Genomic DNA, 15,626 nt, shown 5'->3' with positions numbered 1-15,626 from the left:
CTCCGATGATCTACTACTGACGAGATTGGACACTTTACTATCCCAAGATGCAACGCAATTAAATTTGTTAACATCAGTTAAACAATGTAACTGGTGTTGCTAGGTCAGGGGATTGTGTTAACATAGCGGATATGTTAGTATGTAGTATGTTTGGATTACATATATGTAACGGAGGCCAGCTAGTAGTTACTGTGTGCGTAAACCTCACTCCTCTGTTCTCAAGAGACGTTCTAGCGACTGCCACTAGAGGTTGCAGCCTTTAGCCTCCTTATTAATGACCCAGGTTTGAGTCCCACTTGGAGCGGGCGGTCGGACATGAGGGGTTATATATATATATATATATATATATATATATATTATTTAAACGGTTGTCTTTCTTCAACATTGGATAGACATTGAATCTCTGTCACTTTATAATTTAGCAGATTTTTTATTTATTTTTACCATAGCTAAAATGTTGATATTTGTTGTTAACATGATGGCATTAGATGTTATCGTTATGACAACCATGAGATGTTAGGTTTTGGTTTCTGTATCTAAAATGTTGACCTTCGTCATTAATATGAAATTACTGTGATACAATTGGTAGACATTGAATTAGATGTTGACTCAAAAACAGTAAAATATCAAGGTCAGCTGCTGTCAGTATTCAATTTCAAATTGATGATACATTTACATTTAATCATTTAGCAGACGCTTTTATCCAAAGCGACTTACAAAAAAAGGGGAGAGCAATAGAAGCTACGAAACTAACAAGGCCAAAAACCTGTAAGAGCTGTAAGAAATCTCAATTAATTAGCACAGTACACAATTAAAAAAAAAATATATATATATATATATATTTTTTTTTTTATAGCCATCTACAACAAAAACTCACATACGCAAAATACAGAACACTGGATTTTAATAGCTATGATAACAACCCATTAGGACTATATGGGATTAGATGATGGCATTAGACATCGTCCTGGCATTCAATTTTGGTCACCCTTCATCAAAACTTATATTCATGTGCCGTATGATATGAGTGGCCCACTGGTTAGGTATTAAACTTTTAGGTGTAATTCTTTCAATTCATTAATTTGTACTTTTTTATTTAAATCGAATGATTTTTTATGAGTTGTGATTTTCGCTAGTCGATGATAAGATGAGTGAAAAAGGAGAACTTGTCTGAACACTTGTTTTTAATAATGTCATATAATTAGGGGTCAAGTATGGAAGGTACATTTTTGGGCTTTATGAATTGTTTTTTCTCCTGGTTTAGAGCCAACGATCTACTGTTCAGCACCTGTTGTGGCAAACCGATATGCAAAACGTCGAGAGAGGATGCAGTATGAACCCCAAGAGACGGTAACCATCATCTGCAGTAAGGGATTTGATCTGATTGGCTCATCAGTGGTCACATGTGGATCAGATGGCCAGTGGCTGGACTTGCCTGAGTGTCGCCCTGAAGGTAATTTAGGCTGTTTTCACACTGCATCTGAAATTACATACTTCCCTAAAGCTAAAAATAGTCTGTAACAAGAGGTGGCAAAATATACTCTGATGATCTACTAGTACTGCCGAGATTGGACACTTTACTATTCCAAGATGCAACGTGAGTGAATTTGTTAACATCAGTGAAACAACGTTACTGGTGTTGCTAGGTGGGGGGATTATGTTAATATAGCGGATATGTTGATATGTAGTATGTTTGGATTACATATATGTAACGGAGGCTAGCTAGTAGTTGCTGTGTCCGTAAACCTCACTCCTCTGATCTCAAGAGACGTTCCAGCGACTGCCACTAGAGGTTGCAGCCTTTAGCCTCCTAATTAATGACCCAGGTTTGAGTCCCACTGGGAGCGGGCAGTCGAACATGAGGGGTTACATATAGATATATATATATATATATATATATATATATATATATATATATATATATATATATATATATATATATATATATATATACTATTTAGATGGTTGTCTTTATTCAGAATTAGTACCTACTAAAGAGGGTGTGGGATATTTAGATCCAGCCCTGGTTTGAATACTCAATCTGAAACTACATTCAACTTCCTCCTAAATTTCAAGTGATGTGAAGAATGCATGCTGCTCACTAAAGGTAGTTTCTTGCTCTAAATCAACCATCAGAAATACATTGGAATCCAACATTGGACTCTTATTGAAATGAGGTTGGTGTCAAAACCCAACAGTATCTTGATATCAACCTTCAACATTGGAAATACATTGAATCCCTACTTTATAATTTAGCAGATGTTTTGTTTTTTTACCATAGCTTAAATGTTGATATTTGTTGTTAATATGATGCCATTAGATGTTATCGTTATGCCAACCATGAGATGTTGGGTTTTGGTTACCGTTCCTAAAATGTTGGCCTTTAGCATTAATATGAAATTATCGTGATAAATTTGGTAGACATTGAATTTGATGTTGACTCAAAACCAGTAAAATATCAAGGTCAGCTGCTGTCAGTATTCAATGTCAAATTGATGATGCCATTAGACATCGTCCTGGCATTCAAGTTTGGTCACCCTTTATCAAAACCTATTGTGGCAAGGGGGGCGTGGTTCAGCGAGGTCTGCAGCGGGAGAGAGAGCCGCGGGACGAGCGGTAAGTGAGTGGGTTGGACGCAGATTAATAACACCTGTCTCTTGTTCCAGTAATGAGCGCGGAGAGGGTATAAAACCTCGGTGGAACCAGAGACCAGGGAGAGAGAGAGACGGACGGTTGATGCCCAAACCCCAGAGACTGAGAAACCGGAAACCGGAAGTGCCGACCCAGAAGTGATCGTTGTTATTTTGAGAAAGAGAAACTATACACTACTGAGTGTGTTTTGACATTGAATGAGAATAAATAAACAGCATCAACCATTCAGCCGACCCCCGTGTCCTCTTCCTTCCTCATATTATCGAACTTTGTTACACTGGCCAGTCGGCACTTCCGGTTTCCGGTTTCTCAGTCTCTGGGGTTTGGGCATCAACCGTCCGTCTCTCTCTCTCCCTGGTCTCTGGTTCCACCAAGGTTTTATACCCTCTCCGCGCTCATTACTGGAACAAGAGACAGGTGTTATTAATCTGCGTCCAACCCACTCACTTACCGCTCGTCCCGCGGCTCTCTCTCCCGCTGCAGACCTCGCTGAACCACGCCCCCCTTGCCACACCTATATTAATGTGTCGTATGATACGTGTGGACCACTGGTTAGGTATTAAACATCTAAGTGTAATTCTTTCAAATTAATTAATTTATAATTTTTTTATTTAAATTGTATTACTTTTTATGAGTTGTGATTTTAACTAGTTCATGATAAAATGGGTGAAAAAGGAGAACTTGCATGAACACTTGTTTTTAATGGTGTCATATAATTAGGGGTCAAGTATGGAAGGTCAAATTTTTTTGGCTTCATGATTTTTTTCCCCCTGGTTTAGAGCCACATATCATCTGTAAAGCACCTGCTGTGGCAAACCGATTGGTAAAACGTCTAGAGAGGACGCAGTACGAACCCAAAGACACAGTAACCATCATCTGCAGTAAGGGATTTGATCTGTTCGGCTCATCAGTGGTCACATGTGGAACAGATGGCCAATGGATTAACTTGCCTGTGTGTCTCCCTGAAGGTAATTTAGGCTGTTTTCACACTGCATCTGAAATCACATACTTCCCTAAGGCTAAAAATAGTCTTTGACAAGAGTTGGCAAAATGTACTCTGATGCCCTACTACTTCTGGCGAGATTGGACACTTTACTATCCCAAGATGCAACGTGAGTGAATTTGTTAACATCAGTGAAACAACATAACTGATGCTGGTAGGTCAGGAGATTATGTTAACATAGCGAATATGTTAGTATGTAGTATGTTCAGATTACATATATGTAACGGAGGCTAGCTAGTAGTTGCAGTGTGCGTAAACCTCGCTCCTCTGATCTCAAGAGCCATACTAGTGAGTGCCACTAGAGGTTGCAGCCTTTAGCCTCCTTATTAAAGACCCGGGTTTGAGTCCCGTTTGGAGCGGGTGGTCGGACATGAGGGGTTACATATAGATAGATATACTATGTAAACGGTTGTCTTTATTCAGAATTAGTACCTACTCAAGAGGGTGTGGGATATTTAGATGCAGCCCTGGTTTGAATACTCAATCTGAAACTACGTTCAACTTCCTCCTAAATTTCAAGTGATGTGAAGAATACATGCTACTCATGAAAGGTAGTTTCTTGCTCTAAATCTACCATCAGAAATACATTGGACTCCAACATTGGACTCTTATTGAAATCAGGTTGGTGTCAAAACCACACTATCTTGATATCAACTTCCAACATTGGATATACATTGAATCCCTGTCACTTTTTAATTGAGCAGATGTTGTATTATGTATTATATACCATAGCTAAAATGTTGATATTTGATGTTGAGCAGATGTTGTATTATGTATTATATACCATAGCTAAAATGTTGATATTTGATGTTAATATGATGCCATTAGATGTTATCGTTATGACAACCATCAATCAATCAGTCAATCAACTTTATTTATATAGCGCTTTTACAATCACGATAGTGTCAAACAGGATAATATTGTAACAAAATTAGATTTGGCTGTACAGTCGTACTGGAGAAAACAGTGATGTTATCAGCTTATTTTAATATATCATATAGCGACAATGTTGGCATATCAGTGTTAAAGTTTATAGAATTAAATATAACCTAATTCAGAAATGTTATTTGTATAATTAGTTGAATAACTTTAATCATAATTTTAGTGTCCCCAACTGAGCAAGCCAAGTCAAAGGCGACAGTGGCAAGGAACCAAAACTCCATCGGGGCATGATGGAGAAAAATAAACCTTGGGAGAAACCAGACTCAGTCGGGGTGCCAGTTCTCCTCTGGCCTATTAACAAACAGTGTATGATTATTATTCTGGCAACCTTACAGGTCAGAAATCATATTAGATCGGAATATTCAAAATTTCAGGTTATGCCGGAAGAAACAGGTTTATTTAGGATGGGGCATCGATTACACAAGAGTATGAATACATGAAGGATCGGAGTTATTGCGCCAACAACCATGAGATGTTGGGTTCTGGTTACTGTATCTAAAATGTTGGCCTTTGGCAATAATATGAAATTACCATGATACAATTGGTAGACATTGAATTTTATGTTGACTCAAAAACAGTAAAATATCAAGGTCAGCTGCTGTCAGTATTCAATGTCAAATTGATGATGCCATTAGACATCGTCCTGGCATTCAATTTTGGTCACCTTTCATCAAAACCTATATTCATGTGCCGTATGATACGTGTGGCCCACTGGTTAGGTATTAAACTTCTAAGTGTAATTATTTTAATTTATTAATTTGTACTTTTTTATTTAAATTGTATTACTTTTTATGAGTTGTGATTTTCACTATTCGATGAAAAGATGAGTGAAAAAGGAGATCTTGCCTGAACACTTGTTTTTAATAATGTCATATACAGTCTTGTTCAAAATAATAGCAGTACAATGTGACTAACCAGAATAATCAAGGTTTTTCGTATATTTTTTTATTGCTACGTGGCAAACAAGTTACCAGTAGGTTCAGTAGATTGTCAGAAAACAAATGAGACCCAGCATTCATGATATGCACGCTCTTAAGCCTGTGCAATTGGGCAATTAGTTGAATTAGTTGAAAGGAGTGTGTTCAAAAAAATAGCAGTGTGGCATTCGATCACTGAGGTCATCAATTTTGTGAAGAAACAGGTGTGAATCAGGTGGCCCCTATTTAAGGATGAAGCCAACACTTGTTGAATATGCATTTGAAAGCTGAGGAAAATGGGTCGTTCAAGACATTGTTCAGAAGAACAGCGTACTTTGATTAAGAAGTTGATTAGAGAGGGGAAAACCTATAAAGAGGTGCAAAAAATGATAGGCTGTTCAGCTAAAATGATCTCCAATGCCTTAAAATGGAGAGCAAAACCAGAGAGACGTGGAAGAAAACGGAAGACAACCATCAAAATGGATAGAAGAATAACCAGAATGGCAAAGGCTCAGCCAATGATCACCTCCAGGATGATCAAAGACAGTCTGGAGTTACCTGTAAGTACTGTGACAGTTAGAAGACGTCTGTGTGAAGCTAATCTATTTTCAAGAATCCCCCGCAAAGTCCCTCTGTTAAAAAAAAGGCATGTGCAGAAGAGGTTACAATTTGCCAAAGAACACATCAACTGGCCTAAAGAGAAATGGAGGAACATTTTGTGGACTGATGAGAGTAAAATTGTTCTTTTTGGGTCCAAGGGCCACAGGCAGTTTGTGAGACGACCCCCAAACTCTGAATTCAAGCCACAGTACACAGTGAAGACAGTGAAGCATGGAGGTGCAAGCATCATGATATGGGCATGTTTCTCCTACTATGGTGTTGGGCCTATTTATCGCATACCAGGGATCATGGATCAGTTTGCATATGTTAAAATACTTGAAGAGGTCATGTTGCCCTATGCTGAAGAGGACATGCCCTTGAAATGGTTGTTTCAACAAGACAATGACCTAAAACACACTAGTAAACGGGCAAAGTCTTGGTTCCAAACCAACAAAATTAATGTTATGGAGTGGCCAGCCCAATCTCCAGACCTTAATCCAATTGAGAACTTGTGGGGTGATATCAAAAATGCTGTTTCTGAAGCAAAACCAAGAAATGTGAATGAATTGTGGAATGTTGTTAAAGAATCATGGAGTGGAATAACAGCTGAGAGGTGCCACAAGTTGGTTGACTCCATGCCACACAGATGTCAAGCAGTTTTAAAAAACTGTGGTCATACAACTAAATATTAGTTTAGTGATTCACAGGATTGCTAAATCCCAGAAAAAAAAATGTTTGTACAAAATAGTTTTGAGTTTGTACAGTCAAAGGTAGACACTGCTATTTTTTTGAACACACCCCTTTCAACTAATTGCCCAATTGCACAGCCTTAAGAGCGTGCATATCATGAATGCTGGGTCTTGTTTGTTTTCTGACAATCTACTGAACCTACTGGTAACTTGTTTGCCACGTAGCAATAAAAAATATACTAAAAACCTTGATTATTCTGGTTAGTCACATTGTACTGCTATTATTTTGAACAAGACTGTAATTAGGGGTCAAGTATGGAAGGTAATTATTTTGGCTTTATGAATTGTTTTTTCTCCTGGTTTAGAGCCAGTGATCTACTGTTCAGCACCTGTTGTGGCAAACCGATTGGTAAAACGTCTAGAGAGGATGCTGTACGAACCCCAAGAGACAGTAACCATCATCTGCAGTAAGGGATTTGATCTGATTGGCTCATCAGTGGTCACATGTGGATCAGATGGCCAGTGGCTGAACTTACCTGAGTGTCTCCCTGAAGGTAATTTAGGCTGTTTTCACACTGAATCTGAAATCACATACTTCCCTAAGGTTAAAAAAAGTCTGTTACAAGAGTTGGCAAAATATACTCTGATGACCTAATACTACCGGTGAGATTGGACACTTTACTATCCCAAGATGCAGCGGGAGTGAATTTGTTAACGGCAATAAAACAACGTAACTGACTCTGGTAGGTCAGGAGATTATGTCAACTTGGTGGATATGTTAGTATGTAGTATGTTCGGATTACATATAGGTATCGGAGGCCAGCTAGTAGTTGCTGTGTGAGAACCTCAGTCCTCGGATCTCAAGAGATGCTATAGTGACTGCCACTAGAGGTTGTAGCCTTTAGCCTCCAAACTCTAATGTTGGCAGACCTGGGTTTGAGTCCCGCTTGGAGTGTGCGGGTTGTAGGACATGAGGGCTTACATATAGATAGATATACTTTTTAAACAGTTGTCCTTATTCAAATAAGTACCTACTCAAGAAGTGGGTGAATTCAGATGCATCGCTGGTTTGAAAACTTAATCTGAAACTGAGTTCAACGTTCAAGTGATATGAAGAATGCAGGCAGCTCAATAAAGGTAGTTTCTTTCTCTAAATCTAACACCAGAAATACATTGGACTCCAACATTGGAATCTTGGCGAAATCATGTATATGTCCAAACACAACACTAAATTGATATCAACCTCCAACATTGAATTCCTGTCATTTTATAATTTTACACGGTGTGGATATTAACATTATGAAATTTAGTATTGTGTTTTGGTTGCCATAGCTAAAATGTTGGCCTTTGGCATTGACATGAAATTACCAGGATACATTTGGTAGACAGTGACTTTGGAGTTGACTCTCAACCAGTTAAGTATCAAAGGCAGCTGCTGTCAGTATTAAATGTCAAACATTGTCCTGACATTTAATTTTGGTCACCCTTCATCAATACCTATATTTATGTGCCGTATAATGCATGTGGTCCACTGGTTAGGTATTAAACTTCTAAGTGTAATTCTTTTAAATAATTTATTTGTACTTTTTATGTAAATTATATTACTTTTTATGAGTTTAGATAGGTAAATGAGTAAATTATAAGAAGAGGGGAAAAGGATAACTTTCAAGAACACTTGTTTTTAATGGCGTCATATAATTAGGGGTCAAGCATGGAAGGTCAAGTTTTTGGCTTTATGAATTGTTTTTTTCTCCTGGTTTAGAGCCAGTGATCTTCTGTTCAGCACCTGCTGTGGCAAACCGATTGGTAAAACGTCGAGAGAGGACGCAGTACGAACCCAAAGACACCGTAACCATCATCTGCAATAAGGGATTTGACCTGATTGGCTCATCAGTGGTCACATGTGTATCAGATGGCCAGTGGCTGAACTTGCCTGAGTGTGTCCCTGAAGGTAATTTAGGCTGTTTTCACACTGCATCTGAAATCACATACTTCCCTAAGGCTAAAAATAGTCTGTAACAAGAGGTGGCAAAATATACTCAGATGATCTACTACTACTGACGAGATTGGAAACTTTACTATCCCAAGATGCAGTGGGAGTGAATTTGTTAACGGCAATAAAACAACGTAACTGACTCTGGTAGGTCAGGAGATTATGTCAACTTAGCCTCCTTAGTATTGACTCGGGTTTGAGTCCTGCTTGGAGCGGGCGGTCGGACATGAGGGGTTACATATAGATAGATATACTTATGATATTTAGATGTAGCCCTGGTCTGAATACTAAATCTGAAATGAAGTTCAACTTCCTCCTAAATTTCAAGTGATGTGAAGAATGCATGCTACTCAATAAAGGTTGTTTCATGCTCTAAATCTAACATTAGAAAGACATTTGACTCCAACATTGAATATACATTGAATTCCTGTCACTCTATAATTTAGCAGATGTTGGGTTTTGGTTACCATAGCTAAAATGTTGATATTTGATGCCATTCGATGTTATCGTTATGACAGTCATGAGATGTTAGGTTTTGGTTACTGTACCTAAAATGTTGGCCTTCGGCATTAATATGGAATTACCGTGATACATTTGGTAGACATTGAATTTGATGTTGACTCAAAACTAGTAAAATATCAAGGTCAGCTGCTGTCAGTATTCAATGTCAAATTGATGATTGTATTAGACATCATCCTGGCATTCAAGTTTGGTCACCCTTCATCAAAACCTATATTCATGTGCCGTATGATACGTGTGGCCCACTGGTTAGGTATTAAACTTCTAAGTGTAATTTTTTTAATTTTTTTATTTGTACTTTTTTATTTAAATTGTATTACTTTTTATAAATTGTGATTCTCACTAGTCGATGATAAGATGGCTGAAAAATGAGGACTTGCATGAACACTTGTTTTTAATGGTGTCATAATTAGGGGTCAAGTATGGAAGGTAAGTTTTTTGGCTTTATGATTTTTTTTCTCCTGGTTTAGAGCCAGTGATCTTCTGTTCAGCTCCTGCTGTGGCAAACCGATTGGTAAAACGTCGAGAGAGGATGCAGTATGAACCCCAAGACACAGTAACCATCATCTGCAGTAAGGGATTTGATCTGTTTGGCTCATCAGTGGTCACATGTGGATCAGATGGCCAGTGGCTGAACTTGCCTGAGTGTGTCCCTGAAGGTAATTTAGGCTGTTTTCACACTGCATCTGAAATCACATACTTCCCTAAAGCTAAAAATAGTCTGTGAAAAGAGGTGGCAAAATATACTGTGATGATATACTACTACTGCCGAGATTGGAGACTTTACTTTCCCAAGATGCAACGTGAGTGAATTTGTTAACATCAGTGAAACAACATAACTGGTGCTGGTAGGTCAGGAGATTGTTAACCTTATTCAGAATAAGTACCTACTCAAGAGGGTGTGTGATATTTAGATGCAGCCCTGGTTTGAATACTTAAAGGGTTACTTCAGCGATTAGCATATGGCTTTGTATCAGTAGAAACCCTGGAGTATATTCAAATAAATGTGCTTTCCCCCCTCATATCCCCCTGAGACAAGAGATTTATGCATTTTATATCTGGAAAAATTCCTCCTATGATGCAAATTGATGATATTTGCATCATAGGAGGAATGTTTGGCCATAGGCTAAAGAATACAGACAGCAGAGGGAGCCATTTCCACATGTTTTGAACCCGCACATGGGGGATGGAGATCACACTCAGAGCTCACCTCGCAGCTACAGGCACTCATTTAAACAGAGCTATGGTGAGCAATGCAAGTCTTTTAACTTCTCCAATTAATTTCTATGAAAGTTAAGCTTGCAAAGGCATGAACTGAATCTGCCAGACTGAACTTGCGATGTGAATGTATGTTGTGAGTGTAGTCAAAATTACCTCAGCTCTCATCACGAGAGCTCATCAGCTCATTTATCTCACTCCTGCAGTCAGTGCTCAGTGCTGTGACACCCGTGCGGTGACTCACTCATTATATTGAACAGACACGTTCAGTTTTTAATTGTAGTGTCTTCTCCAACTCAGTCACAGTAATCAAGTTGGTGCTGTTGGGAATGGCCTCACGGGGCAGCGAAGCATTCTGGGAATTGTAGCCTTTCATCCCCATGAGCCAAAATACATTTTATGTCTTTTCTCAGTCTAGAAGGCACCAAATTCAAAAATAATTTCACATTTCTACTACATTGATGACCCAGTTTAAATACAGATTCATCTTCCCAGCGCGGAAGTACCCCTTTAATCAGAAACTACGTTCAACTTCCTCCTAAATTTCAAGTGATGTGAAGAATGCATGCTACTCATGAAAGGTAGTTTCTTGCCCTAAATCTGCCATCAGAAATACATCGGACTCTTATTGAATTCAGATTGGTGTCAAAACCCAACGCTATCTTGATATCCACCTTAAACATTGGATATACATTGAATCCCTGTCACTTTATTATTTAGCAGTTTTTAAAAAAAATTTTTTTTTTTTTTTACCATAGCTAAAATGTTGATATTTGATGTTAATATGATGCCATTAGATGTTATCGTTATGACAACCATGAGATGTTGGGTTTTGGTTACTGTATCTAAAATGTTGACCTTCGGCATTAATATGAAATTATCGTGATAGATTTGCTAGACATTGAATTTGATGTTGACTCAAAACCAGTAAAATATCAAGGTCAGCTGCTGTCAGTATTCAATGTCAACTTGATGATGGCATTAGACATCGTCCTGGCTTTCAAGTTTGGTAACCCTTCATCAAAATCTATATTCATGTACCATATGATACGTGTGGCCCACTGGTTAGGTATTAAACTTCTATGTGTAATTATTTTACTTTATTAATTTTTTATTTAAATTGTATTATTTTTTTATGAGTTGTGATTTTCACTAGTTGATAATAAGATGGGTTAAAAAGGAGAACTCGCATGAACACTTGTTTTTAATAATGTCATATAATTAGGGGTCTAGTATGGAAGGTAATTATTTTGGCTTTATGAATTGTTTTTTCTCCTGGTTTAGAGCCAGTGATCTACTGTTCAGCACCTGTTGTGGCAAACCGATGGGTAAAACGTCAAGAGAGGATGCAGTACGAACCCCAAGAGACAGTAACCATCATCTGCATTAAGGGATTTGATCTGATTGGCTCATCAGTGGTCACATGTGGAACAGGTGGCCAGTGGCTGAACTTGCCTGAGTGTGTCCCTGAAGGTAATTTAGGCTGTTTTCACACTGCATCTGAAATCACATAATTCCCTAAGGCTAAAGATAGTCTGTGAAAAGTGGTGACAAAATATACTCTGATGATCTACTACTACTGCAGAGATAGGGCACTTTACAATCCCAAGATGCAGTGGGAGTAAATTTGTTAACGGCAATAAACCAACGTAACTGACTCTGGTAGGTTAGGAGATTATGTCAACTTGGTGGATATGTTAGTATGCAGTATGTTCGGATTACATATAGGTATCGGAGGCCATCTAGTAGTTGCTGTGTGAGTAAACCTCACTCCTCGGATCTCAAGAGATGCTATAGTGACTGCCACTAGAGGTTGTAGCCTTTAGCCTCCTTGTTAAAGCATCAAACTCTAATATTGGCAGACCCGGGTTTGAGTCCCGCTTGGAGTGTGCGGGTTGTAGGACATGAGGGCTTACATATAGATAGATTTACTTTTTAAACAGTTGTCCTTATTCAAATAAGTACCTACTCAAGAAGTGTGTGAATTCAGATGCATCACTGGTTTAAAAACTTAATCTTAAACTGAGTTCAACGTTCAAGTTATATGAAGAATGTAGGCAGCTCAATAAAGGTAGTTTCTTGCTCCAAATCTAACACCAGAAATACATTCGACTCTTGGTGAAATCAGCTTGATGTCAAAACCCACCACTAACTTGATATCAACCTCCAACATTGGAAAGACATTGAATTCCTGTCATTTTATTATTTTACACGGTGCGGATGTTAACATTATGAAATTTAGTATATATTGTGTTTTGGTTGCCATAGCAAAAATGTTGATATTTGACGTTAATATGATAACATGCGATGTTATCATTATGACAACCATCAGATGTTAGGTTTTACATTTACATTTTACATTTATGCATTTGGGAGACGCTTTTATCCAAAGCGACTTACATTATATTCAAGGTACACATTTTTACATTATTATTATTATTTTTTTTTTTACATATTTTACATTATTTTACATTTTTACATATGTTTTGGTTACTGTATCTAAAATGTTGGCCTTTAGCATTAATATGAAATTATCGTGATAGATTTGGTAGACATTGAATTTGATGTTGACTCAAAACCAGTAAAATATCAAGGTCAGCTGCTGTCAGTATTCAATGTCAAATTGATGATGGCATTAGACATCGTCCTGGCATTCAAGTTTGGTCACCCTTCATCAAAATCTATATTCATGTGCCGTATGATACGTGTGGCCCACTGGTTAGGTATAAAACTTCTACGTGTAATTATTTTAATTTATTAATTTGTAATTTAAATTGTATTATTTTTTTATGATTTTCACTAGTTAATAATAAGATGGGTGAAAAAGGAGAACTTGCATGAACACTTGTTTTTAATAATGTCATATAATTAGGGGTCAAGTATGGAAGGTAATTATTTTGGCTTTATGAATTGTTTTTTCTCCTGGTTTAGAGCCAATGATCTTCTGTTCACCACCTGCTGTGGCAAACCGATGGGTAAAACGTCGAGAGAGGATGCAGTACGAACCCCAAGAGACAGTAACCATCATCTGCAGTAAGGGATTTGATCTGATTGGCTCATCAGTGGTCACATGTGGATCAAATGGCCAGTGGCTGAACTTGCCTGAGTGTGTCCCTGAAGGTAATTTAGGCTGTTTTCACACTGAATCTGAAATTACATTCTTCCCTAAGGCTAAAAAAAGTCTGTGAAGGGAGTTTGCAAAATATACTCTGATGATCTACTACTATCGGTGAGATTGGCACTTTAGTATCCCAACATACAGTGGGAGTGAATTTGTTAACGGCAGTAAAACAATATAACTGGTGCTGATAGGTCAGGAGATTATGTTAACTCTGCGGATATGTTAGTATGAAGTATGTTCGGATTACATATATGTGTCGAAGGCTAGCTAGTAGTGGCTGTGTGAGTAGACCTCACTCCTCTAATCTCGAGATGCTCTAGTGACTGATGCCAGAAGATGCAGCCCTTGCCTTCTTGTTAAAGCATCCAACTCTCATGCTGACCAACCTGGGTTTGAGTTCCACTTGAAATAAACGGATGGACATATCGGGTTATATATAGAATATACTTTTTAAACAGTCGTCCTTATTCAAAAGAGAGTGAAGATGCATTACTGGTTTGAATACTTAATCTGAAATCTGAGTTCAATCAATTAATCAACTTTATTTATATAGCGCTTTTACAATGATGATTTTTTCAAAGCAGCTTCACAGTGTTAAACAGGACAATTTTGCAACAAAATTTGATTTATACAGTCATTCTGGAGAAATTGGTGATGTTATCAGCTTATTTTAATTTATCATTAAAATGTTATCAGCTAAGTGATGTTATCAGCTTATTTTACTGGTTCTCACCTACAAAACAACCACTGGCTCTGCACCAATATACCTAAACTCGCTTGTTCAGACTTACACACCCTCCAGAAGCGTGCGTTCTGCGAGTGAGCGACGCCTCGTGGTTCCATCCCAAAGAGGCATGAAATCGATCTCACAGACATTTTCCTGGACCGTTCCCACCTGGTGGAATGAACTGCCGATCTCAATTCGTGCTGCCGAGTCTGTAGCCATTTTTAAAAAACATCTGAAGACGCATCTTTTCCAATTGCACCTGACCAATAAAGAATAGCACTTAACTATCCATTAAATTTTGTTTGTAAATGGATCACATCAGGTGTTAGGGGAATTGTTCCCGGTTCCGGCTGACCTAGTTAATGCAGCCTAACAATCAATTAATTTATTTAAATAATGAAAGTTAAAAATGTTCTATGGATGCCATAGTAAAGAGATGCGTTTTTAATCTTGATTTAAACTGACAGAGTGTGTCTTTCCGAACAATGCTAGGAAGATTATTCCAGAGTTTAGGTGCTAAATAGGAAAAGGATCAACCGCCCGCAGTTGATTTAGATATAGATTTAGTTGATATATTATCAACTGGCCAGAGTTTTGAGACCACAATAGATGTGATGGAGTATAATGTGTTAAGAGCTCGCTTAAGTACTAGGAAGCTTAACCATTTAGTGCTTTGTAAGTAATAAGCAAGATTTTAAAATGTATGCAATGTTTAATAGGGAGCCAGTGCAGTGTTGACAGAACTGGACTAATATGATTGCACTTTCTGGTTCTAGTAAGAACTTGAGCGGCTGCATTTTGGACTAGCTGGAGTTTTTTTATTAAGCGAGCAGGGCAACCACCCAGTAGAGCATTACAATAATCTAGCCTTGAGCTCATGAACGCATGCACTAACTGTTCAGCATTTTGCATTGAAAGCATGTGCCGTAGTTTAGATATATTTTTAAGATGGTAGAATGCGGTTTTACAGAAGCTAGAAACATGGCTTTCAAATGAAAGATTGGTATCAAAGAGCACACCCAGGTTCCTAACTGACGCGGAGGGCTTGACAGAGCTGTAATCAAGTGTTAGACAGTATTCTCGGCTACTGCTTATGGAGTTTTTCTGTCCAATAATTAAAAATTCTGTTTCATCTGAATTAATTTGCAGGAAATTACTATTCATCCAATTTTTTTATATCAGCTGTGCATTCTGTTAATCTTGTGAATTGGTACGTTTTGTCAGGGCGTGAAGAAATATAGCGCT

General features: G+C 37.9%; 1 protein-coding gene across 1 annotated transcript in view; it reads left to right on the top strand.

Annotated features, from left to right (window-relative positions):
* The window catches only part of LOC137079147 (complement receptor type 2-like), a 43,790-nt gene that overhangs the window by 590 nt on the left and 27,574 nt on the right, over window positions 1-15,626 (top strand). The window contains exons 3-9 of the mRNA XM_067447112.1: window positions 1,265-1,453; window positions 3,432-3,620; window positions 7,169-7,357; window positions 8,566-8,754; window positions 9,786-9,974; window positions 11,818-12,006; window positions 13,465-13,653. Coding sequence (XP_067303213.1) covers window positions 1,265-1,453; window positions 3,432-3,620; window positions 7,169-7,357; window positions 8,566-8,754; window positions 9,786-9,974; window positions 11,818-12,006; window positions 13,465-13,653 — 1,323 coding nt within the window. The remainder of the gene's footprint in view (window positions 1-1,264; window positions 1,454-3,431; window positions 3,621-7,168; window positions 7,358-8,565; window positions 8,755-9,785; window positions 9,975-11,817; window positions 12,007-13,464; window positions 13,654-15,626) is intronic.

This window comes from Pseudorasbora parva, chromosome 6 (assembly GCF_024679245.1).
Source record: "Pseudorasbora parva isolate DD20220531a chromosome 6, ASM2467924v1, whole genome shotgun sequence".
NCBI lineage: Eukaryota > Metazoa > Chordata > Actinopteri > Cypriniformes > Gobionidae > Pseudorasbora > Pseudorasbora parva.
This window is presented reverse-complemented; position numbering and strand designations above follow the sequence as displayed.